General features: G+C 37.5%; 1 protein-coding gene and 1 pseudogene across 13 annotated transcripts in view; both read right to left on the reverse strand.

The window, feature by feature from the left end:
- The window catches only part of CBFB (core-binding factor subunit beta), a 49,037-nt gene that overhangs the window by 11,397 nt on the left and 12,202 nt on the right, over positions 1-25,438 (reverse strand). For 2 of the 12 annotated variants that reach the window (XM_081513255.1, XM_081513248.1), the window contains 2 exons: positions 13,079-13,195; positions 2,751-2,846 (listed from right to left, as the gene is read on the reverse strand). In XM_081513255.1, the coding sequence (XP_081369381.1) occupies positions 2,751-2,846; positions 13,079-13,195 (213 nt within the window). Of the gene's footprint in view, positions 1-2,715; positions 2,847-13,078; positions 13,196-25,438 lie in introns of all 12 variants that reach the window. The other 10 variants (XM_081513259.1, XM_081513250.1, XM_081513261.1 and 7 more) reach the window with 8 other exon arrangements.
- LOC145514680 (protein-serine O-palmitoleoyltransferase porcupine pseudogene) lies at positions 9,393-13,165 on the reverse strand (annotated as a pseudogene). The gene has a single exon (XR_014060300.1). The product of XR_014060300.1 is annotated as a protein-serine O-palmitoleoyltransferase porcupine pseudogene (transcript).

Consider the following 25,438-nt stretch of genomic DNA (forward strand, 5'->3'; position numbering starts at 1 on the left):
AGACTTGAGAGAGGCTGGCAACTGATCAACCAGGAATCTTAACTAGCCCTGACTACAAAGCCCATGTGCTCAATCACTGACATAAAGCTCACTGGAAACTATCTATCTGAGAAAGAAATTACTTGACATCTTTAGCAACAAAAATATCACTATATTTTTGCTCATAAACACACACATAAAAATTCTCACGCCAACATGTTTTTCTTCAAGAAACATTATTTATAAGAACAATCAAACTAACATTTTAGGGAAGGCAATTCTTAGCCTCAATTAATCTAAAATTTTATGTAAACCAAATCACACACAAAAAAATTTCTAATTAACTGTTCCAACAGCTGTCAAGCCGTTATTCTTCAAATATAATGTAGCTGGGCAGCACTTTTTATAAAACGATTCTAATGTTCATTTAAAGCTGTGTTAGTTTGACCCATTCTTTGACATCGTAAGATCTCTTAGTCCTTCACTCCTTTGCATATTGCTTCATCTGTCCAGAATGCTTTCCCCAGCTTGTCCTGCTGGCAAGTTCACATTCCTCCTTCAAAACCCTGCAAGTGACTCCCCCAGGCAAAGGCAGATGTGAGTGCCCTTCCTCTGTACTGCCATGGCTCAAAACATCAGGGACCCCATTTCACTGGGGATCATACTACAGTGGAGGACAGACAAGTTTATAATTGTTCTAACATACTGTTCAACAAGAACAGTAATAGAAATAAAAAGAGGTCTGGAAACTACAAAGTAGAAGGGCTAATTATGATTAAGAAGATCAGAGAAGGGACTGACAGATAACACTTAAGCTGGACCTTGAATACACATAAAAATAAATTCTCAGTCAAGAAACAAACAGCATGAGCAAAAAGGTTCAGATAACAAATGCATATTACACTTGAGATAACAAATGCATATTATACATTGAAAACTTCTTACTATTACAAAAACGATTATCCTCGAAGAAAATGCCATGGAAAGTTTGATTACAAGAATTGTAAAAGCTTCAAAGAAAAAAACGCACTGCATTATACCCCTCCTGTCTCTTCCCCTGGCTAGAAAGTATTCTTGAGGTCATCATCAGTCACTATCAGCCAATTAAATCAATTCACTCACTGACAAAGGGAAATATCAACCATTAAATGATACTTCTGTTTCATATACTAAGCACTAAGTAGGCTTGATTTTTTAATTTTATATATATATATATATATATATATATATATATATATATATATATAGCCACGTCACATGTCTTGCAAGATCTTAGTTCCCCAACCAGGGATTGAACCTGGGCCCTTGGCAGTGAAAGCACGGAGTCCTAACACTGTCCTAACACTGTCCTAACTGAACCACTAGGGAATTCCCTTAGAAAATAGTTTAACAAACATATATATGAAGTAATACCAATAATGTCAGCTGACATCTAGTTAGTCAGTGCCACATTCTGAAAAGGTGCTTTCACATGTATTAATATTTACTCATTTAATCTTTATGATGAACATATGAGATAGGCACGATTACAGATGAGGAAACTCAGTCACAGAAAGGTAAAATATGTTATCAGAGGTGACAAAGTGGCAGTCAGATTCAGAGCTTGCTATCTGGCTCCAGAGTCTGGGATCTTAACCACCGTCTTTGCATACACACACACACACACACACACACAGACAAAGACACACATACTTTTATGCTAATTTAAATAGTGTACATATAATTTTTTGCATGGAAAAACAGCAAATTTTCTCTATCATATAACATTGACTTAAAAAATGTTTTAACATGGAAAAATATATGTAAATAACATAAAAATTACATCTTAACCATCTTTAAGTACACAGTTCAGTAGTGTTAAGTAAGCACATTCACACTTTTGTGCAACCAGTTTTCAGAACACTTTCTAATGCCTGGAAATTATTCTATTTAGTTGATAGTCATATCGAATTTAAGTCCTGGACAAGACTAAATGTGAGTGTTTAGGACTGAAGCAGACATCGGTAATAAAACTGTAAAAAGACACAAGGAAGTGATTACTACAAATACTCAGGTAATGATTACTTCTGAACGGAAAGATAAGGTCATAATTAAAGGCACACATGGAGGAGGGACTACCTGGGTAAATGTCACATTTTAAAAGAAAAACTAGATGGTTATAAGAGTGTTAGCCTTCCAATAATTAAGCCACATATTTCTTTTTGGTGTAGATGTGGTGTCTATTTCACTTTATCACAAAAAGCTTTAAATAAAAATAGTCTAAGTTAATTCCATTCTTTGAAGTAGTTTGAAAGTATTCAATTTTCCTCTAGTAAAGAGACTATACAGATGACTGAAAATTACATGTTACAATATCAAGCCAAAATATTTACAGAAAAGTAGAAAATAATGTTTTTCCCAAAGAGTTTTAATAATGTTCTAAAAATACATATTCTATGATAACATAAGATAGTTTTTACACAAAAACCTAAAAGATATTTAAGGGAAAAAAAATTAAAATATTTGGATCAATAAATAGAAAATATACCTTACAATAAATGATTTTTAGGAAGACCAATAAATGAGGAATTCATGTACACCCTTAAAATTAAGACTAAAGTTTCTTTTTAGCAACTACTTTAATAAACATGGACGTCACAGAGCACCACTTTTTAAAAATGAAAGACATTAAACTACTACTTATAAACATTATGCACAAACATCACAAATAGAGCCTGAGAGTTTTGGGGAAAGTACTAACCAGTTACTGCCAGCAGCTGTGAAACTCTCACCTCCATTTCCTCCCGATGAGACCTGTCTCGGTCTTCAAATTCACGTGTCCTTCTTCGGGCCTCTTCAAAGGCCTGCTGTGCTAAGGCATCCTCCTGCTGTCATAAGAAGACATGAAATAGGTATTTTAATTTTGACTTATAATAAAAAAATTAACATTTGGGGGATGTTTTATTTTTTGAAAGAAAGGAACAGAGGATTTCTCAAAACATCAAAACCGTAAAAAAACATTAGAGCAACTTCTCCAAGAAAACCTCATTATTTTCGTGTGCTAGTATAACATCCTGGAAATAAGCAGTCACATTCAATCCCATTCTAACAAATGAAAATGCTCTTCCCTTTTCCGTCCTTACCTCATCCTATTCACCAAAATAAAATCCTGACCAAGTCAATATTTAAGACACGGAAGTATAAGGAAAAAGAAATTAGTAGACACTTCTACAGTGTGGGGATAAGACAGGCTGGATGCTCTAACTATGACACTGAAGCCAGAAATACAGAAGAGAGTATTAACAGAATTGATTGTACAAATGTTAGAAACTTCTAGGCAACAAAAAGAAAATTCCAAGGGATATTATCAAGGAAAATTATTTGTTAACATGTAACAAATCTATCTGAATCCTTTCCCAACTGATGAATAAAGATCTGTACATGAAGGAAATCCAGATAGCTCAAGCTTCTTGGGTCTAAAACGCAACCAATTTAAACTTGCCCTTTATACTTCAGTCCGGATGGTAGCACCACTCACTCACTCGCTCATTTCGGCTGGGAACCTGAACTGCCTTTGACACTTTACTCTCCTCTTATCTTCACAGACCCAATCAACCACCAAACCCTACCCATGTGACCTCCTATTTTTTGAATCTTTATAGTCTCCTTTCCATTCCTACAAACATTTTGCTAGTTCAGGCTCCTAAGAACTCTCACCTAATTACTGCAATTACTTACTGCTTCCATTCTGTCATCCCCCAAGCCATAACACAGCCATCAGAGCATGCCTTCTAAAGCACAACCTGACCATAACAATCCCCAACTTAAAGCTCCCTCACTGTCTACAGCACAGGATGCTCAATGTCTGCAGCCACATATGTCTCAGCACTTGAACTTTCAATGCACAGTTGATGAAATTAAAATATCAAAAACACAACCAAAAAAGTCAATATTCAACCGCCCCAGTTTCATTGCAGGAATGGGTGGCCAGGTAACAATGCTCTAGCCAATGATACAGAAGTGTAAGTCACCTGATAGGGTTTTAAGAGTCATTTAAGAGATATGTCACCTTTCTTTCTCCCTGGGAACTGATGCAATGACCAGAGATACAGCATCCATCTTGCACACATAATACTAAGGATGTAGCCATACACACTGAGCACAGTGCAGCAGGAAAAATGAAAGGACCCACAGCCCCCAGTAACATGTGCTATATCGGGCCTGAACTGCATACCGCCAATATCTTATTCTGTGTGCTAAATCCTTTATTTGCCTATGTTAGTAGGGTTGTTCAATACTTGTCATTTTCACTGACTAAACAAAACGGAAAAGTGTGAGCAAGTTTCCACTCTTATGATGCATTTACTGGCTTTGTGACCCAGGGGTATTTCATTTTCTAAGCTTCAGTAAACTCTCACGAAGCATGCACATAGCCGTAATACTTTACGAGATTAAATAACATAAAAATTTAAGTGCACTACGTGACAACATTCAATAAATCCTATTCTTTTATAAGCATTTGTGGACAGATAAAATTTATACATGTGACTACACATTACTATATATACCAACTGTATTCTCAGAATGTAATGTATAAGCCAGAGACACCCACAAAAGAACACTATTCCCAACTCCTAAGGGTTTTCTCTTAGTTAGGTATCAACTAAGACATGTCTGCTGATAACAGGATATCCCTTCTGATCTGTGTATTCATTCACTTAATCTCATTTATTCCACAAATGTCCAGTGAGTCTTTATGATGCCCAAGTCACTGTGCTGGGTGCCACATATACAATGAGTGGGAACAAACAATGCTTTTCCTCAGTTTCTGGTCTAGTAGGGCAGGTGGACAATGAACAAATAATTAGAAAAATCAATAAATAATTACCAGTTGTGACAGAATACAATAGAGAAGACTTGAAAGATAAAATGAGAGCACGTAATGAGATATAATCTAACTCCCTAAGGAAGTTATTAGCCACTAATGTGTATTTTAGCAAGGATCATAGGTTTTTACCTTTTTAAAATAAAAAGGAATTATTACTATTATTTGTAGTAAAAAAAAAAAAAAGCCAAGAGAGATCTGGTAGCTCTCTACCTATAATTCCAGCTTCATCTTTTCTAGTAAGATGTGAAATGTATGTGCGATGAACAGCGTCTACACTTTAACAAATGGTTAAACTGAAAGACAATCAGCAACCCAACATTATTTTGATCCTTTCCTGGTGGGAACTTAAATAACACCTCCCTTTCAAGGATAGTATAAAGAGTACTTGCTGATAAAAACTACACACTCACCCATAAAGTATGCTAAAACAGATAGGGACAATTAACACCAGCCAGACTCAGGCAGTCATGGGAGAGGCTTTCAGCACTCCAGTCCCCACCAGCTACCTGCTATACTAGTCTGTTACTCCATAGTCTATACCACAGTCTGCACAAAGCAGTCAGGTGGGGTCATCATAAAGAGTGGTTGGGTGTTTGTGAAACCCACACAGGAAAAAAGTCTAGCAGTGCTCTCATAGAGCATACAAATAGACTATTCTTAACGTTTCTTGCTATGCTGATTTTGTCTTTATTGTATAGCTAAATCTACAGCTGTATTTATTTTACCGTTTGGTAATACTTACCTTTCTGTGCAACGAATTTAAAAAACAGACATATATATTAAATGAAAAATTAAGAATCAAATTCGAATCCAAGAAAGCTGATGATGAATGCATAATCTGTACAAAATAATGGCATTTCCTATTCTCTGTGGGGACCAGGATGATTATCACTGATCACACGAAAACCAAAAGAAATAAATCTGCTGAAGAAGCATCAACATATACTTCAAAGGCGACAATTTAGCATGTGCAGCTGCAAACGGTACATTTAACACCACTCTGTAGAACATAACTTTATTTAAATCAAACGACTCTTCTAAATTTTCACTCACATTCTTGTGCACATACAAAAAGCAAAGCTGTTTGCATGTTGGCTTTGCTGAAAGAAAAACCTTGCAAAAAGCTATAGGATACCAGTTTTACATCAGTGTCATCAGGTACTTTAAATAGAAAAATCTATTCATTCCAATAACAGCTAAATTTTTCTAACCTTATTATAGAATCAAAATAGAACTTTTGGAAAGTCATTATATTGAAGGTGAAACATTTTTGTGACTGCTAAATTAATTTAAAAAGTACAACAACGAAGATAAAGCTATTAGTTCTTAAACTAATAATACAAACGGTGGAACAAATGTTTAAACACTGTATAAAGAATAATATTCTTGGTGAATTTTTAAAACGATGAAATAGAAATTTACTAGGAATTAGTCATGGTACACAAGTAATTCATAATTGTTACCCAAACAATTCTTTTCCAAAGTAATGAGGAATTCTACCAATCAACTGGACATCAGAGTTGCATAAATTACAAATATATCCATGTATTCACAGTTAAAGTGGCTGAACTACAAAATCTGTGACAAAGCTGATGCTGAACACAAAAAAATTCACATGACATTACACAAGCACTTTGGATTTTAAAAATTTGAGCCTTTGAAGAACTTCTCTGAAATCAACCTAGTTCCTAAAATGGCACCGATTTTTTTTTTCCTGTGAATGAGTCCTTTTAGCTATATTTTGTTCAAAATTAGCTGGAAATCTCTGATCAAAGTACTCAATGGAGAAGTGCCAAATTTTTCAGTTTTTCCAGCTTTCAAAGAATTGCAATTATGAAAATCAAACATAGGAAAACAACACTGAAATTTACCCCTTACACATAACAGAAAATGAAGTGAAAATACAATCAGCAAACATGATTCAACTGTGAGTTTATACAACTGTACTGAGCAATATCTTCATTGTGGGAAACTTTCAAAACACTTTATTGAAGTATATCACACACACAAAATAGTACACATCTTAGGGCTGTGTTGTCCAGTAGCACAGCCTCTAGCCATGTGAGTACTGCATACTTGAAATGTTGCTAATTTGAGTAAGTGGAAAACACACTGGGTTTCAAACACTTATTGCCAAAAAAAGGTAAAATGTCTCAATAAATGTTTATATACACTTTATGTTCAAGTGATAATATTTTGGATATACTGGGAAAAATAAAATGCAAAAGTTAGTAATAAAAAAAACTTTTTAAAATGTGACTTTTAGAAAAATTTAAATTACATAATGTGGCTCACATTTGAATTCTACTGGACAGCATCCTAAAAGATAGCTTGATGAATTTTCAGAAACTGAACCTGCTCTGTAACTAAAAGCCACATGAAGAAACAGAACATTACCAGCATCTTGGAAGTCTTCTCCTCCATCCCAGTAACTAGCCTCCTCTCCAAAGGATAAATCACTACTGTTCTTTTTAACACCATGTAGTATTAGTTTTACCTATTTTTGTACTTTGATATGTAAACGTATTCATACAGCATGTGGTTTTTTTAATACCCTTAATATATTTGTGAAATTCACTCACTGGTGGGCTAGTTGTAGTTTTTCATTTTCATTGTTATTTCTCTGTATGAACATGCAATTTACCCATTTTGACTGTTTAGTGGGCATTTGGGCAGTTTATATAGTTCCTGGCTATTAACCAATAATGCTGTTACAAATGTCCTAATATGTATATCTTGATAAATATACATACACACACACACATATTCATTTCTACTGCATACCAAGCCTCAGAAAAGAATTACTGGATCACACATACACAAATGTGCAGTTTTAGTATTTATTGCCAGTTTTCCAAATGTTTTGTCAACTTTATGTAATCAAACAACACACCAACTGTTTTTCCATATCCTTGCCAATGTTTATCAAAGATACTGTGAACAAAGGCAAAAAGACAATGCCTGTGAAAATATTTCAGCGGAAATACTTACACAACTTAATTTTTAAAAATGGAGTTGTGACTATCCTGTTTATCTCTTCGCTTACCAGGTACCTCAGCAACTGTTAGAGAATTTTGTTCTCACATGGCAGAGAGAATAAGCAAGCTAGCTCTCTTCTGTGTTTCTTATCAGGACACTAGTCCTATCATATCAGGACTCCACTCTTCGGACCTCATTCAACCTTAATCAATCCCATAAGGGGGCTTCACTGGTGGCTCAGTGGTAAAAGAATCCACCTGCCAATACATGAGATGCAGGTTTGATCCCTGGGTCAGGAAAATACCCTTGAGAAGGACATGGCAACCCACTCTATTTATTCTTGGCTGGAAAATCCCACAGACAGAGGAGCCTGGAGGGCTACAATCCATGGGGTTCCAAAAGAGTCGGACACAACTTAGTGACTGAACAAGAACATACCCCATAAAGGCCCTATCTCCAAATACAGTCATATTGGAAGCTGAGGCTTCAAACTACTAACTTAGGGGTAACACAAACGTGCTGTTCACAATAGGTGGTAAGTGGTGGGGCCAGGAATCACAATTCTATGACCATGAAGCTCCCACTCCTAACTTCTATACTATATTGCCTTTTTACTTTTATTATCTTCCAGATTTGGGATGGTGAAAGCTCCAGAGACGTGCTGATGGTTGGCATCCCCTGCTTTAAAATTTTTATATGATGAAAGACCTATTATTATATTAGTTTTCTATCACAGTAGATGACACTTAATAGCAATAAAACCCAATCTGTGGACCAGGGCAACAAAACCTGGGAAATTCTAAGTACAGAAAATACTGTGGGTTAAACTTAAAATTTTTACCTATCATTTTAAGAAAATATCTCAGTTTTAGACATCAACTCAGTTCCCCCTTATATAAATTCACTCTGCTGTTAATCACTTTTTACAAAAACAGCCTTCTAAACTGCCAATTATTTACTATTTTTCTGAAAGAATTAGGTATTCCTTATCCCTGTGGAAATCAAAGTAGCAGAGAGTCTTTCTTAAGAATTTTAACTCTGAATTTGAATTTTTTTACTAGGAAGGTTTAATTTTTTTGATCTCTTAAGGAGAGAATTTCTGCATTTCTATATATGGACAACAACATGGAAAGAGATAACAGAACTAACAAAAAGGGAGCTCCTTTTTATTCATGCCATCATTTTAACCTCATTAAGTGGATTAATATTAAACAACTGAAAAAATTAACACCATCTAATAATCATATACTCTGACATGTTCTGGCCCCCATAATTACAAAAGTAAGTCAGCTGTTAATCTTACTGTGACTCACTTGCATGTAATGAGGCTTCCCTTTTGCAGGTTTGACTGTGATGTATCTAGGTGTGGATTTCTTTCTGTTTATCCTTCTTAAAGTTCATTAAATTTCTTGAATATGGAGATGAATATTTTTAATCATGTTTAGAAATTTTCAGCTATTTCTTAAAACACATTTTCTGCTCCTTTCTTGCTCTCCTCTCCATCTGTGACTTTCATACATGTATGCTGTTCTGCGTGCTGGCGTCCTACCATCTCTGATACTGATTGTTTTTCTTTTTCTTTCTGCTTTCTGTTCTTGAGACTGGATAACCTCCATTAACCTGTGTTCAAGTTCACAATTTCTTTTGCCAGCTCAAATCTGTTAAGTCTGTGAATTTTTCATTTCAGTCATTGTACTTTTCAAATTCTAGAATTTCTATTTGATTCCTTTTAAAAATTTAGATCCCTTTATTCCTTTTTTTTAAAAAAAATCTCTTTTGGCTGCACTGCACGGCGTATGGGAGCTTAGTTTCTCGACCAGGGATCGAACCCACACCCCCTGCATTGGCAGCAGAGAGTCTTAACCACTGGACGAGGGAAGTGCCAAATCTCTTTATTAATACTCTCTTTGAAGAGTCACTGGCAAAAATAAGAAGTTTTCCTTTAGTTCTTTGAATACACTGAAAAAGAAACTGCTCTTTTTGTTACTAGGAACCATCATTTGCTACTGAGCTCCCTCCAAGTTTCTACTGCTTGCTTTTCCCTGAATAACAGTCACACTTTTGTGCTTATTCTCATGTCTTATAATTTCCTGTTAAAAACTGGGTATTTTAGATGAAATACTCTAAATTAGTAGCAAATCGAAATTCTGACCCTGCCTACAGCTTCATGTTGCTGTTTTCTGTTTGTCCACTTAGTGACTTGCCTAATTTTCTGGAGTTTGTTTCTCCATCAGTGTCCAAACTCTGATGTCACTGCTTTTTTTTTTCTTTCCTTCTTTTTAAGCCTTGCTTTCTAGGGGGCTGTCCCAGGTCAGCATAATTCAGTGGTCAGCCAATGACTGGTCAGAGGTTTTGCTTCAACACCTTGAGCCAGAAGGCTTTCAAATCCTTTGCCATGGGGTCTGTGTGTGGCTTGGAGGGATTCTTTCAAAGTGCAGGGAGTTTATCAGTCTACCCTGCATTCAGTCAGGGGCCAGCAGCTTTCAAGGGTTCTCTGTCCTCTCCTGAATAGGTGTAGCCTTGTACATGTACACAGCCTTTTGGACCCTAAGAGCTAAGTGTGATATGAATAGTAGGGCTCACTTTAGCTATCTCTTCCCCTAGATTTCCCTGATAAATTTCTGGCCTGTCTGCCATTTTCTTGTTCCCTGCAACACTAGCTTTCCCTGACTGTCTGCCACCCAGACTGCTATTGTTTTCAGTAACAGCCCTGGGCATGTGTTTTTCCAAGTGCTCTAAATAAAGTCAGCTCCCTCTGACAGGACAACAGAGCTGCCAGTCCTCATGGCGTGCCCAGGGTAGAACTTGAGGAACCAGAGCTGAGGGAGGAGATGGGAGCATCTCCTAACATGCTAGACCATCATCACTGTTTATATTGAAATTCACTAGCTTTGTTTGAATAAATGCCTCTCAATATATCTCCTTTGGTTAATTTCCAGAGACCTTAAATGGGTTTTTGCTTGTTTGTTTACAGTTTTGTTAAGCTAAATAATTGCTTTTTTGGAAGGAGAACTTGCCAAGCTCTTCATTCAGCTGTTTCAAAACTGCTGCTCTTACATTTTATTTTAAATTGGGTTCCCTCCCCCCAAAATGTGCCAAAGATCCACAGCAAATATTAAACAGAACCATCTATTTACACTTTGAAGTGTCCCACTATGCACACAGTGGTAATCTGATGCAATTTAAAACCACTGAAGGAAAAACTTTCCCCAAACCAGGACCAAAATCTGGGTCTCAGTCTCCTCAAAATTCCTCAATATTATGAGAACATGAGACTTTCTATACTTACTCTTACCAAAAAAAAAACTTCTGAATTTACTTGATAATAACAAACTGTATATACAAAGAGACAAGGAAGGCAGGAAGGCCCTGGATCTCCTGTTCTCTGCTTCCCCAGGCTCTCCCCACCCCTAGGCCCCAGCAGGGACCACTCCCTTCCCATCCTGTGGTGGAAGTGGAGATTGGAAGGTATGGAAATGATATGTGTATGTATGAATGTGCGTGCATGTGCGTGTGCGTGTGTGTGTGTGTGTGTGTGTGTAAGGGTATGGGGGGGCAGTGTGATGAATGGAGAAGGATCAAAAATTAGAGAGGGCCTTCCCTCGTCCCGACCACCCTGAGGAGGGTTCTTGAGGGAGCTGTCTCAGATGTGTCTCAGCCTATGAGACAGTAGAAGACCCAGCATCCAAAAGTGACCCAGTGACTGGCCCAGCTGAGCTCTGACCACTTGTGGACCGTGTATGCCATGCCGTAGCCCTGCTCCTCTGTGGTGTCGTCCACATCAACATCAAACAGGGAGCCCAGGTAGGCCAGGTGGAAGATGGCCAGGGCCCCAAAGAGCAGGTTTAAGGCTTGCACCCCCAGGCCCAAACGATACTGGTGTGAACAGTCTGGCGGGCACCTTCTCGACAAGATGCAGGCACTGAGGATCCGAGCCAGGCGCTTTCGGAGGATGTGCTCCACGTAAGTGATAAATGCCAGAGACAGCAGCACCGCAGCCAGGTGGAAGCTAAAGCCGTGCAGGAGGGCGCTGGCTGTATAGGTGACCAGCACGGCTGAGAAGGTCCCCAAGTGGAGAGCATTCTTGAAAACATAGTTATTTAGCCAGCAAGACATAGGCAGGTTCCAGCTTGTGACAACTTCCACCATGGACCGGGGCAGCTCCACGTTCAGTGGCTTAGAGACCGTCAGGTCCCATTCCAGGTGATCCTTCTCCTTGGTGAAGCCGGTCCCTGCCAACGTGGCTGTGGCTTCCGATAGAAAGCCCACAAAATAGTTGCTGAAGTGGAAGGAGACGGCACTCTCATAGGCTCGCAGCCACTTGCGAAGGAGGTGGTCACCATCGAGGGGGATGAAGTAAGGGAAGAGATAGGGGCCCACACAGGTGGACAGCACCAGGCACAGAAGGGCCAGCAACAGGCTCTGGGCCACCTTCTGCAGCCACTGGCAGCTCAGTGGGCGGCCTTGGATGGCCTCTAAGTACCTGTGGAAGGATATCCAGGGCCCAAAGATGATGGTGCCCACAAAGTAGAGGTAGCCCATGAACTCCACGGGTGAGGGTACCATGCTCACCTCACCCCGATCCAAGTCAAAGCCCAGAGACACTGCCTTCATGGCCACAATCATCTGGGCCCCTCGCATCCTGTGCCATGTCACAGTGTCCACCATGTAAGTCTCACCCATGAGCAAGTAGGCGAGGATGGTGACGGAGACGAAGACACCGCGATGGGAGGAATGTCGGCAGAGGAACAGCACGAGGTAGCACAGAAGGCTGAGCAGCATGACCCAGACCATGTGCAGCTCGAAGAAGTGGTAGAGGCTGAAGAACCCACCTGCCACAGTGCTTGCATGCTTCAGGTAGGTTGGCAATCCGAGCCTCCAGAGGAGGCGGCAGGCGAGACAGATGGCAAGGAGCAGCCAGATCTGGTCAAAGCCCTGCTGGGCAGTAGGCAAGAGACAGTCCTGCAGGAGCTGCTGGAAAAATTCCTGGCGGCTGAAGGTGGCCATTGTGGACCCCCACGGACGGATGAACAGATGACTTGGCAGTAAAGAAGCTGCAATCCAGGGGGCCAGGGACACACCACTGCCACCACTGGGCAGCCTCCCCCACTAGCTGCAAGGATGGGACCACTGAAGCTCCCAGGGCAGCACTATATACTTACTCTTAAAGACTGGGTAAAATAGATCTCCAGCAAAGGCAAGATTAGGGATAAATAAAGGGACCACAGTCAGTAAAGCCTGAAGTCACCCTACCTGGGCTCGCTCCTCATCAAACTCCAGGCAGCCCATACCATCCAGTCTCTGGAGATCAATCCAGCCTTTCCAGATAACACAGACTCCATTGAGAATCATGGGAGCCTTCAAAAATACCTAAGACACAGAAAAGAGGATGAAAATTCATGAGGAGCCATCAGACACATAAGAAACAAAGGATAAACTTACTTATGAAAACTGGTTTTCTTTGGGGGGGTGGAATTAAATACAGTGATAAAATTAAGAATTGCAGGAAAGTATACAAAGCACAGCCTCTGACTATGTTCTATACATTAAGTTAATATGGCTTACCAGGATTTTATTTCTAGTCACAATTTTTCTAGATTATTTTTAAAAGGAAGTTTTACGGATTTTGTAAAAACTGTTTGTAGTAAGATGATGCTTGAAGTAGACATCATTTCTCTTGCAGTTGAAGCTGGGACATTCAGGTACTTTGCCTTGATTTTTGAATCTTGAGTAGAAAGACATGTAGATGTACAACAATTGGAATTCACTAGCCCCTGAAGAGAATGCACTGTTTCTATTTGGATACCCGAAGCCACCCAGGGTCAGGCTCTTCTCTTTTCCTTTCTGTCTTATGAGCTACCTCACAGTCTTCTGGTAAGTAATGCTGCTTTTTTTTCCTTCTTTTTTGTTTTTTTTAAGAAACACAAGCTGGAATCAAGATTGCCGGGAGAAATATCAATAATCTCAGATATGCGGATGACACCACCCTTATAGCAGAAAGTGAAGAAGAACTAAAGAGCCTCTTGATGAAGGTGAAAGAGGAGAGTGAAAAAGTTGGCTTAAAGCTCAACGTTCGGAAAACTAAGATCATGGCATCTGGTCCCATCACTTCATGGGAAATAGATGGGGAAACAGTGGAAACAGTGTCAGACTTTATTTTTTGGGGCTCCAGAATCACTGCTGATGGTGACTGCAGCCATGAAATTAAAAGACGCTTACTCCTTGGAAGGAAGGTTATGGCCAACCTAGATAGCATATTTAAAAGCAGAGACATTACTTTGCCAACAAAAGTCCGTCTAGTCAAGGCTATGGTTTTTCCAGTGGTCATGTATGGATGTGAGAGTTGGACGGTGAAGAAAGCTGAGCGCCGAAGAATTGATGCTTTTGAACTGTGGCGTTGGAGAAGACTCTTGAGAGTCCCTTGGACTGCAAGGAGATCCAATCAATCCATCCTAAAAGAGATCAATCCTGGGTGTTCATTGGAAGGTCTGATGTTGAAGCTGAAACTCCAATACTTTGGGCACCTCATGCGAAGGGTTGACTCATTGGAAAAGACCCCAATGCTGGGTAGGATTGGGGGCGGGAGGAGAAGGAGACGACAGAGGATGAGATGGTTGGATGGCATCATCGACTCAATGGACATGGGTTTGGGTGGACTCCGGGAGTTAGTGATGGACAGGGAGGCCTGGCGTGCTGCAATTCATGGGGTCACAAAGAGTCGGACACAACTGAGCGACTGAACTGAACTGAACTGAACTAGCCAGAGTTGATTTCTATTGCTTTTAGCCAAAGAACCTTAACTGATACAACACTTACTTATGCATTTAACACATAATATGTTTCAAGCAAATAACCCTTGAGCAAAAGTCACTTTAGGCATGATTTCCAAATTTAAGTCACTTTCATTTTGGATCACCAAATCAATTTTCATATTGCCTGAAAATATAATTGTTCTCAAGCAATTAAGGATCCACCAAGAAAGGATGGATCATCTTGATGAAAGATGGATGATGCTATTATCTTGAGGTGAGTATTTTACTGTGATAGAGTAAGAAAAAATAAAGGAGGAAAAAGCTGAAAACACCTTTTTCTTTAATTCAGCAGTTTCTTCAACAACAAAAAAATCTTGAGGCTCTCTTGTTTTAAGAGAGGTTTAGTAGGACTGTCAGTAATTATAAATATGCAAGAAAAATGACTACTGAAGCACCTGTAAAATAAAACCTAGAGGACTTATGCCTTCTTAGTACATATTTATGTCATTTCCCTCCACTACTAAACACAACTATTTTTCCAGTTAAGGGCCCCCATAAACCATGCTGAGTCAATTTCTACTGATATTGGAAAAAAAGTCAGAAACATTAGGTTCCATTTCTCCTCCCATGTGGACCAAGGGAAACAGTCTACAGTTATAGCTGCAACCGTTTAACCACACATTTCCTTCTGTTCTGATAAGTGCACATTGTGAATTCCCTTCCACATTGTGAATTTAAACTCCAGTGGTGTGCACCTAATTGAACAAGTGACTGTGACAATCTCATGCGGGATACCTCACTAAATCTACAGTAACTCTCTGAACTGCCTATCAATATAACTTGACTTACCACATCTATTAATCGAGATTCCCACTTACTCTTTCCAACAGAGAAGGGGGTGCTACACAGTATAGCATTTCAATTGCCAATCTACCTCATTATTTTAAATTCTCACACAAACATAAAGATGATTCTCATCTAACAGGAGAGAAAGGTCAATTTTATGATCAGATTATATATTCTTTATCAATGACTCACATCTTTTAGATTCAAAGATTCCATAACCTTATTCAAATTAACTTCCATCATCAAGAAATATTTTCCTTATGAAATTACCAAACTTTTTTAAAAAGCTGATTTATTACTCCTTTATAAAAGTTCTCTCATGACTAAGAAAACCACTGATCTGCCTTGGAAAATTCCTAAATGAGTTCAGAAAATGGCTACAGTTCATAATCAAGGCTAGTGCCTGGAATTGTAATTTAAAATAATATTTAGATGATCTTGTGATTTATTTAGATGTTCACATTTAAATAAATATAGTTTTATGTGTAGACCTTCAAAGTAAATGTTTGGCACCTTCATACATTCATGGATAACAAACCTCGAAGTATGAAGAAAATAAAACTGTCAACAGTTTGGCATTTTGTAATGTAATTTAATAATGTCATTTAAACATTCAGACATTTTTTACTGAAAGTAATGATGGTTCACTTCAAACTGTGAAAAAAAAATGTATTAGAATATGACCTCAGGTTTAAACCACTGTCCTAGAATAATTAAATGTTTTATATAAATTGGATTCTTTAAAGCCTTTAAAATGGGTAAATATTTAGCTAATCATACACAAAAATAACAATAGCTTGCTTATCTTTCCAAAAGTAAAATATCAGGAGGATATGCTTAAGACTTCACAGAAAGTTAAAAGTGACTGCAGCCTCACATTTTGCATTCTTTTAGAAATAAGGTAAAAGTATTACAATTATAGGAAATGGCAACCCACTCCACTATTGTTTCCTGGAAAATTCCATGGACAGAGGGTGCTTGAGGGGCTACAGTTGGGGTCACAAAGAGTCAGACACGACTGAGCATGAGCACAAAAGTATTGCACATTTTTTAAAATCAGCTCAAGTTCTAAGTACCAATATTTGTAAGGCTATTTCAATTCAAATTACACATGGTATCACTTAATTTTCACATTCTATAGCTTTAAATTCCACATCACTGTAGCAGTAAAGCTTCAACAAAAAATATGAATGAACCAACCATGGCATTATCCGTTAACAGAATACCACTCAGCCATTAAAAAGGAATAAAGTAGTGATACACGCTAAACATGGATGAACCTTGAAAATATTATGCTAAGTGAAAGAAACCAGAAAAAGGCCACAAACTAAATGATTCTATTTACATGAAATATCCAGAGTAGGCAAATACACAGACAGGAAAGATATTAGTGGTTCCCAGGGGCTGGGGCTGGGGTGGGCAGCGGAAATTAGGAGTGACTGTTAATAAGTACATGATTTCTTTTTAGGGTGATGAAGATGTTTTGGAATGAGAGTGGTGATAGCTGCACAATTCTGTGAATATGCTAAAAATCCCTGAATTTTTTGTTAATTTAGTGAAGGGTGAATTTTATGCTCTATGAATTACATCTCAATAGACTAATTATAAAACATATTCGTGGTAAGTTTTATTACCTGTTACCCAGGCGACATCTAAGATATGCGAACAGTGATTTCTGGGCAGGCAGTTGCATGTGGGATTTTGGCACTCTGGGAAGATACCGGTTGAAGATACAAATCTGGCAGCTATCAACAGGGCTTCCCTGATGGCTCAGATAGTAAAGAATTCACCTGCAATGCAGGAGACCCAGGTTCAATCCCTGGGTCTGGAAGATCCCCTGGAGGAGGAAGTGGCAATCCACTCCAGTACTCTTGCTTAGAGAATTCCATGGACAGAGGAGCCTGGTGGGCTAGTCCATGGGATCTCAAAAGAGTCAGACATGACTGAGCAACTAACACACACACAGCCATCAACAACACTGTGGTGTTTCAATTCAGGGGTACGGAAGAGATTACTCAAGCAACAATAAGTAGGAGAGAAGAGGGGAGTCCATGAAGAGACCTCAGGCAATTCAACTTTTTAGATGCTATGTAGAAGAGAAGAATCCAGCAGAGCAGGCTATGAACAAAGAAGAAAGCATGCGAAGAGCCAAATGGCTAAAGGTTAAGTTACAGGCCGCCCCCCCCACCCCAGTAGAAATTTCTTTGTTGGCCACATAAAACTTCAAAGTATCATGTTACAGGATCTTAGGTCACTCATTACTTTTAGCAATGTTCTTAAATTTAGTCTGGAGTTCAGACAATCTACATGAGTTTGGGTTTATGGGTAAGTTTCAAGAAGACCAGAAACCTCTCAAAATTCTGTATAAAAATATATGTTTGTGTCCATGTATATTTTTCTAAAGGAGTCTAATGCTTTCACCAAATTCTAGAAAGGATGTATATGGGGAAAAGGATACAACTGTGATAGTAAAAATACAACTTCCCCTTCCCTCACAGACACCAATGTCTCTGCAGCACACAGCTTACAAGATGATAAATCTCATTTCTTTCAGTAAAGGGACCAAACTACTTCAGCAACTAAACATTAGTTACCCTGGGTTTTGAAATGCAAGAGTCTGAGTAAGGATATGAGAGAACTTAAGATACCTTTCCATTTATCAACCTGAATAAAACTGTTCTATCTGAGAGTCTGGAGTCTCTTTTCTGTGGGTATCTAAATTTGGAATAAGCAGTGGCAACTTCAAGTGTCCTTTCTTCTACAATGGCTCCTAGGTAGACAGAGAGACAACGGAAACTGAGTACAAAGGGACAACAGAGAGAGAGTTCCCTCTGTTGAGTGTTTCTAAAGAATGTAATTTCAAGATAATTAAAACAGAATAATTGTAAATTTGCAAAGATTTCCATGCATACCAGTACTGAGCTGTAACGTTACATGGAAATCAAGTGTCAAAGCTATTGATAAAACCAAGAAGCAGAAACTTCACCCTCAAAAAATCCATTTCAATTGGAAAGAATATTTCACTTCCTTGTAGTAAACTGTCAGAGCTCAAACTCTGGTGACTTTAGTCTATAAAATGTTAGGGAAAATAGTAGAAATGATCAGTACTCCTTAGGCTGTCCATAAATAACTGAATGATGATTGCCAGAAGAATAGAAAGACAGCTGGAATTTAGAAATGCTTTTCTTATAGCTTCCCAATAATTTCAATTTGAAAAGATTCACCTATTCAACAGATGTTTATTACCTGTCATTTTGTAAAGGGTTATATCCCACCACCTCCCTCAAAAATTCCAACACCAGTTATCTTAAAGTCTGGATCCAGGAGCCTTGCAATCTCCTTTTAAAGACCACCATTCTAACAAAGTGGACTAGAAATAGAACCAGGACATAATATCTGAAGATTATCTACCTGAAAAATCTATAATATTTAACAAAAAAAACCAAGTGAATTAATGTGCTCGATAAGATGACTTGTTATAAAAAATACACAAAATCCAACAACTTTCCTATGTTACAATAGTAACTATTTAGAAAATTTTAAAAGTCCTTATTTTAAAATAGCATTAAAAGTATCCACTAACAATAAATATAATAAGAAACAGGTAGGTTCTGTAAGAAGAAAATACCTAATTTTTAAAACATAGAAAAGGACTTGAAAAACAAAATGTCATGTTCTCTAATGGTAAGAGTATCAATGCCAATTTACCCCAAAGTAATCCTTATTTTAAAATTCCAGTATAATCTCAAAATAATGTTTTATGGAATTTGAGGGATAAGTCTGTAAGGCACACAAAAGAAGCAGGCTATCCAAGAAAATATAAGAAAGTATTCTCTGCCCTTTAGATGTTAAGACATGTAACAATGCAATCAATATACATGCAGTAGTGCTGTGACAGCCAGAGACAATTTAATGGAATAAACAAAAAATAAAAAACAAAGCCAAGTATACAAGGATTTAATAAATGAAAAAGGCAACACTGCAAATCGATGGTAAATGGGTATTTTACTTAAGTAGTGGAGACTGGAAAACTGACTACCATTTGGCAAAAAAAAACAGTTTGAAACAAATAAAATGGCAAAAAATATTAAAATAAAACATTATAACTATCTTTAAATGAAAGATAAAAATTTTAAAAATAAAAATTCTAATAATGTGCATGAGGAGAGATACCAGGTTCCAATACATTGGCAGAGGGAGTGAACTGCCTAATAATTGGGGGAAGGCATTTTTTTTTAGCAGTAAGTGTGAATTTTCCTCTTATAAACAGGTCATGTGTTTGCAGGGACTTTATAGAAGACAATTACCATAAATTAGGAGAATCAACTGTAATTATTTTCTAAAAAGAAGGAATATTATCACTATGCTTAACTCCAAGACAGCATGGGAAGAGTAAAAATTAAATGTGCTTTATAATCAGATAAAATCTGGATTTAAATTTTAGTTTTAACGGTGTATTTTAGATAAATAATTAAAGATTATGAATAAGTCTCACAATTTCTCACATATAAAATCAATAATCACACCTCTTTCATAGGTGACAACAAAAATTAAACCAATGTCCATAAGCTTATGAAACATATAAAGCACCACAGAAACTTAAACAATGCTTCCACTAAAATTTTACATAGTGTTCTCTTTCCAAGGGAAAGAAGCAACTTTTTTTTTTTTTGAGACAATGAATAGCTGACCACAGCAATAGCATCAGCAGATAACCATTAATACTGGGATGGCCACAGGCACCCAGGAAAACAAGATACTTCACAAAGGAAGTATGTACCCCTTGCTTGTTAGTTTTAATCATTTATGTAGTCTATTTAACAGATTCCTTTAGAAGATACTTGGTTCTGACTCATCCTCCTTTAGTCACATGTTCCTCTCCATTTAGAAATGCACAGTCAGCTGTCTGCCTGCTGGATAATCATTACAGACAGTCATTCAATCTCACTTGCCTCTGAATCATACTTGGGTTGCATGCAAGTGTTAAAAAAAATAAGATTCTTCTATAGCGATTTAACGTAATTTACCAATCTACCTCTTACAGTTCAAACAGAAAACAGTACATCTTATAGAAATTATAACACGGATTAATCTAGAATGTGCCTGGAACTTAAAAGATTAAGCAAGCAAACGTGTGCATGCACACATGCAGGTGCACACTCAGTAAATGGATGTGTTAACCAAACAGAAAATTCCATCCTAAAAGTCATATGGAAAATGGATAAAAATATATAAAAAGAAAGGAAAAAAAAGTTACAGGGACCTGAAAAGCCAAAACAATCTTGAAAGAAGATAATTTGAGGACTCATACTTTCTGATTTCAAAACTTACTACAAAGCTTCATTAATCAAAATGGTACATAGTATTGGCATAAAGACACAAAGACTAATGGACTAGAGTAGAATGCCCAGAAATAAACCCTCACATGTGTGGTCAAATGATTTTTGACAAGGGTGCTGAGACCATTCAATGGGGAAAGAAGAGTCCTTTTAATAAATGGTGCTAGGAAAACGGATATCCAGAAGCAAATGAATCAAGCTAGACCCTCACCTAATACTATATACAAAAATTACTTCAAAATAGACCCAAGACCTAAATATTAAGACCTAAAACTGTAAAACTTTTAGAAGCAAGGATAAAAGCTTCATGACACTGGATCTAACAATGATTTCTTGGGGATGACACCAAGGACACAGATAACAACAATAAAAATAGATAAGTTGGACTTCATTAAAATTTAAAAAATTTGTACATCAAAAGACATTATCAACAGGGTAAAAAGGCAACCCACAGAATGGGAGAAAATATTCACAAATCACATACCTATTAAGGAATTAACATCCACATTAATATAGAGAACTTCTCAAAGACAAATACTGTATGTACAAATACTTATAAGAGCTATTTAGTCAAAATCACAGAGAAATAAGAGTGGCTGCCAGGAACAAGGGGAAGGGGGAGTCAAGGAATAGGGAATTACTATTTAATGGGTATAGAGTTTGTTTTATAAGATGAAAAGAGTTAAATGCGTGTGTTAGTTGCTCAGTCGTGTCTGACTCTTTGCAACCCCATGGACTTTAATCCGCCAAGCTTCTCTATTCACGGAATTCTCCAGGCAAGAATACTGGAGTGGACTGCCGTTCTCTTCTCCAGAAAAGAGTTATGGAAGGATATAAAAAGGCAGGTCTATCCGAGTCACGGCACCACAAAAAAAAAAAAAAAAAAAAAAAAGGCAGGTCATGGCGAGCCTCAAGTCAGAGAATATAGAGCAGCCTTAAGTTAGAAAAACAATTCAAGAAAAGTTAAAGGTTGAAAGGAAAAAGATGGAAGTTAAAGGTTGTTCTGAAGTCATCAAAATGAGGTCAAAAATGACCATGTTAAAATACTGACTCTAACAGGAAGAATAACTTGGTGGGCTAAAATAACTTTCGAAGGTGGTATGTGAAGTTTCTAGCAACTTACCTAATGATTATTAGCAGCAATGTGGTAAACTGCAAACAACACAGACTCTTGGGTAAAAGACCTGGGTCTGGATGCTGGCTCTTCCTAGGAGACAGATTACATGACTACTGAAGATTTAGTTAGCCTCTCTGGGCCCCAGTTTCCTCAGCTGTGAAACCAAGCTATCACCAAACGCGTTCCAATATCAAATAAAAGACTTCATTCACTCTAGTGCAGGATTAAGTGAATTACAGAGGATATAAATCATCTGGTACTAGTGGTGGTGATCAAGACGAAAACTAGTTTGCGGAAGATCAAAATATATTTTAAACAGTCCAGAGTTCTGAAAATGTTCTGAATTTGATAGTGGTAATGAAGGTTGCACACTGTGTATATATTAAAAACCACCGAATTGAACAGATACGTAAGATGGTGAATTCTATGTGAATTTACTATAACTGAAAAAAAAAAAAAGCCCAGCAGCATTGTGCTGGATGGCAAAGGAAAGGCAAGTCAGGACTAAAAAGCTGGAATAAGCAATACCCTCCAAAAATTTAGAAGGGCTCTCCTGAAGTCCCATTATTTAAAACAATATTCTGCAAGAGAGGCAGACATTTATTAAAAATTATCATTTAATATGGGCAGAATATTTTGTTTCTTTGAAAACATCTAAATTCTCCTAATGGAAAAGCTGAAGTCACATTCCTAGGCTACACTTCTGTTTTAATCTGAAGATTAATCTGCCTTCATATCTAAAGTTTTAAAACACAAAGGGCTTATGTTGACTGTATACATGGAAAAAATGTTTTCTCCCATAAAAATAACCTGCCAATCATTCTCAGACTTGTCCATTTTCTTCTTAGAACACACAGTATGGCACAGGAAAGCCATATTGAAAGTCTGAAAAGCACAGTTTCACCGGCAAAGGCACATTTTAAGCATTATTTTAAATTCTTTGTTCCTAAATATACATCAATTTGGGAAAGCAATAACTTCCAACTACTTACATTGTATACCTTCATAAAAGAAGGTAACAATAATTAAACTCCCCACCAAATCACTGTCTCTAGCATGAGGCACAGTTAGCTCGTCTGTGGCTTCTACTCTTCTGTAGAAAACTTAAGTAACAAGAAAGTGATGTCAGAGAAATAAAGTCTCAGAGCCTGCTCAAACTAAGTAGCATTAAGACTTACAAATGCTTTCCTACCAGTAAAAAGGAGATGATAAAAGTATCGGTCTTTGTATCAATGAAAAACAGTACCTGGTACATAGCTAGTGCTACAGAACTGTTTGCTATTACTATTCTTTTTTTTTTTTGGTTACTATTCTAATTCTTAAATGAGAAAATTACACAGTAGCAAAGAGAGTCTCATATACTCAGAGATAATTAGTAAACATTTTCTGCCCCCTAAAATGCCTGTAATAGAAAGTGCAAAGTTTTCTGTAGGAGAGATTTTTCATATGACTGCCATGTGTACAGTATTGACTGTCTACTGTTTTCTAGATCTGCAAAGGTTTCCTAGATCCGCAAAGGTTTCCCAGGTGAATGAACATTGCATGTGTGCTCACTCGATACATCCACATCCATATTTCTTACTTTTTTATTCCAAGAATTAACACTGATAATCATTCTGTTGCTTCTCTCTTACACAAAGGTATCTATTTACTGCTGATTTTTCTATTCGTAAGATCAATTATTAATAAGATGTGCAGAAAATCCGAAGATAAAAAGTTAATGCCATATCAAATAGAATAATTTTATTTTACAATTTAAATATACACAGAAAAAATAAGAATGGCAATATAACAAAACGTTAACAATGGTTCTCCAAGAGGTAGGTTATGGATGATGATTCCACTTAAATGAGGCACCTAGAGGAATTAAATTACCAAAGACAGAAAGCAGAAAGGCAATTGTCAGGTGCTGGGGACACGGGAGAAAGGAGAGTTAGTGGTTAATGGGTACAGAGTTTTAGTAGAAGGAAGATGACAAGAGCATGAATTTTAATGTACTTAATGATACTGAACTGTATAGTTACGAACAGATAAAATGGTAAATTTTATGTGATGTGCATTTTAACATAATAAACAAAACAAAACAACAAGCTCAAAAAAACAAACTAACACCCCAAAACACATCAAGGGACTTCCCTGGCAGTCCAGTGGTTAAGACCCCGGCTTTCAATGCAGAAGTGGTGGGTTCGATCCCTGGTTGGGGAACTAAGATCCTACATGCCATACAACACTAGTCAAAAAATTTTTTTGTTTAAAAATTAAGAGGTTTTTTTTTTTTTTTAAAGTTGAGAGGCACAATCGAAGAGGCCAAAATTACTACATTAGAGGCAGTTTTGACAAAATCTGTATTTATACTTCCTAATACAATGTTTTATATGCAGTCAAGGTTATCTCTACTTTAAATGCGACTCATAATAAAACTTCAATTGCAAAAATATCTGATAAAGAACATGTATTTAATACATTAAAAAACTCCTACATCTCAATAATAATTTGATATCAAAAAATAGGCAAAGGATCTGTACAGACACTTCGCCAAATGGCAAACAAGCATACAAAACATACTGAACCTCATTAAGTCACCAGGGAGATGTAAATTAAAACCAAAATGAGATACCACTACAAACTCACAAAAATGGCTAAAATAAAAAAAGACTGACAGTACCAAGTATTAGTAAAGATATGAGGTAGCTGAAACTCTCATATATGGCTAGCTGGAATGCAAAATTGCAAAGCCACTTTGGAGAACAGTTTGGTGGCTCAGACAGTAAAGAATCCACCTGCAATGCAGGAGACCTGGGTTCAATCCATGGGTTAGGAAGATCCCCTGGAGATGGGAATGGTACTCCACTCCAGTATTCTTGCCTGGAGAATTCCATGGACAGAGAAGCCTGGTGGGCCACAGTCCACCTGGTTGCAGAGAGTCAGACACGACTGAGCAATTAACAATGGCAGTTTCTTAAAAAGTTCATATTCATGAAACTAGCTAGCCAGAAATTTTAGTCCTATGTATCTATCTACCCAAGAGAAATGAGAACAAATGTCCACATAAGAGACTCGGGTATAAACATTCAAAGCAGCACAGTAGCCAAACCAAGGGGAAATAACTCAGATGGCCATCAACTGCTAAATGGATAAACAAAATGTGGCAATTCACACAATGGAACACTGGTCAGTAACAAGAAAAGATAAGAGAGTATGTAACAGAAAGTAGACAACGGGTACCTGGGCCAGGGGGCGGGAGGACTGGCTACAAAGCACAAGAGGGCACTTTCTGAAGTTACGGAAATAATCTGTATCTTTATTGTGGTGGTAATCACACCACTGACTGCACAAATTTGTCACTGAATTGTATATCTTAAATAGGTGAATTCTACTGTATATAAATCTCAATAATGACAACTGAAAAAAATCAATTACAATGGGAAGCAGTAAAACTGGGACATATCAGCCCTTCTCAACAGCTGATTTCTTTAGTTGGTAACGTCTTTATCCTTGCAGTGTTTGAATTAATCATTCAAAAATATTGGGGTAGGAAGTAGAAACAAAAAGGGGAAGA

Source organism: Giraffa tippelskirchi, chromosome 7 (genome assembly GCF_054371585.1).
Source record: "Giraffa tippelskirchi isolate mGirTip1 chromosome 7, T2T-mGirTip1v1.2.pri, whole genome shotgun sequence".
Classification (NCBI taxonomy): domain Eukaryota; kingdom Metazoa; phylum Chordata; class Mammalia; order Artiodactyla; family Giraffidae; genus Giraffa; species Giraffa tippelskirchi.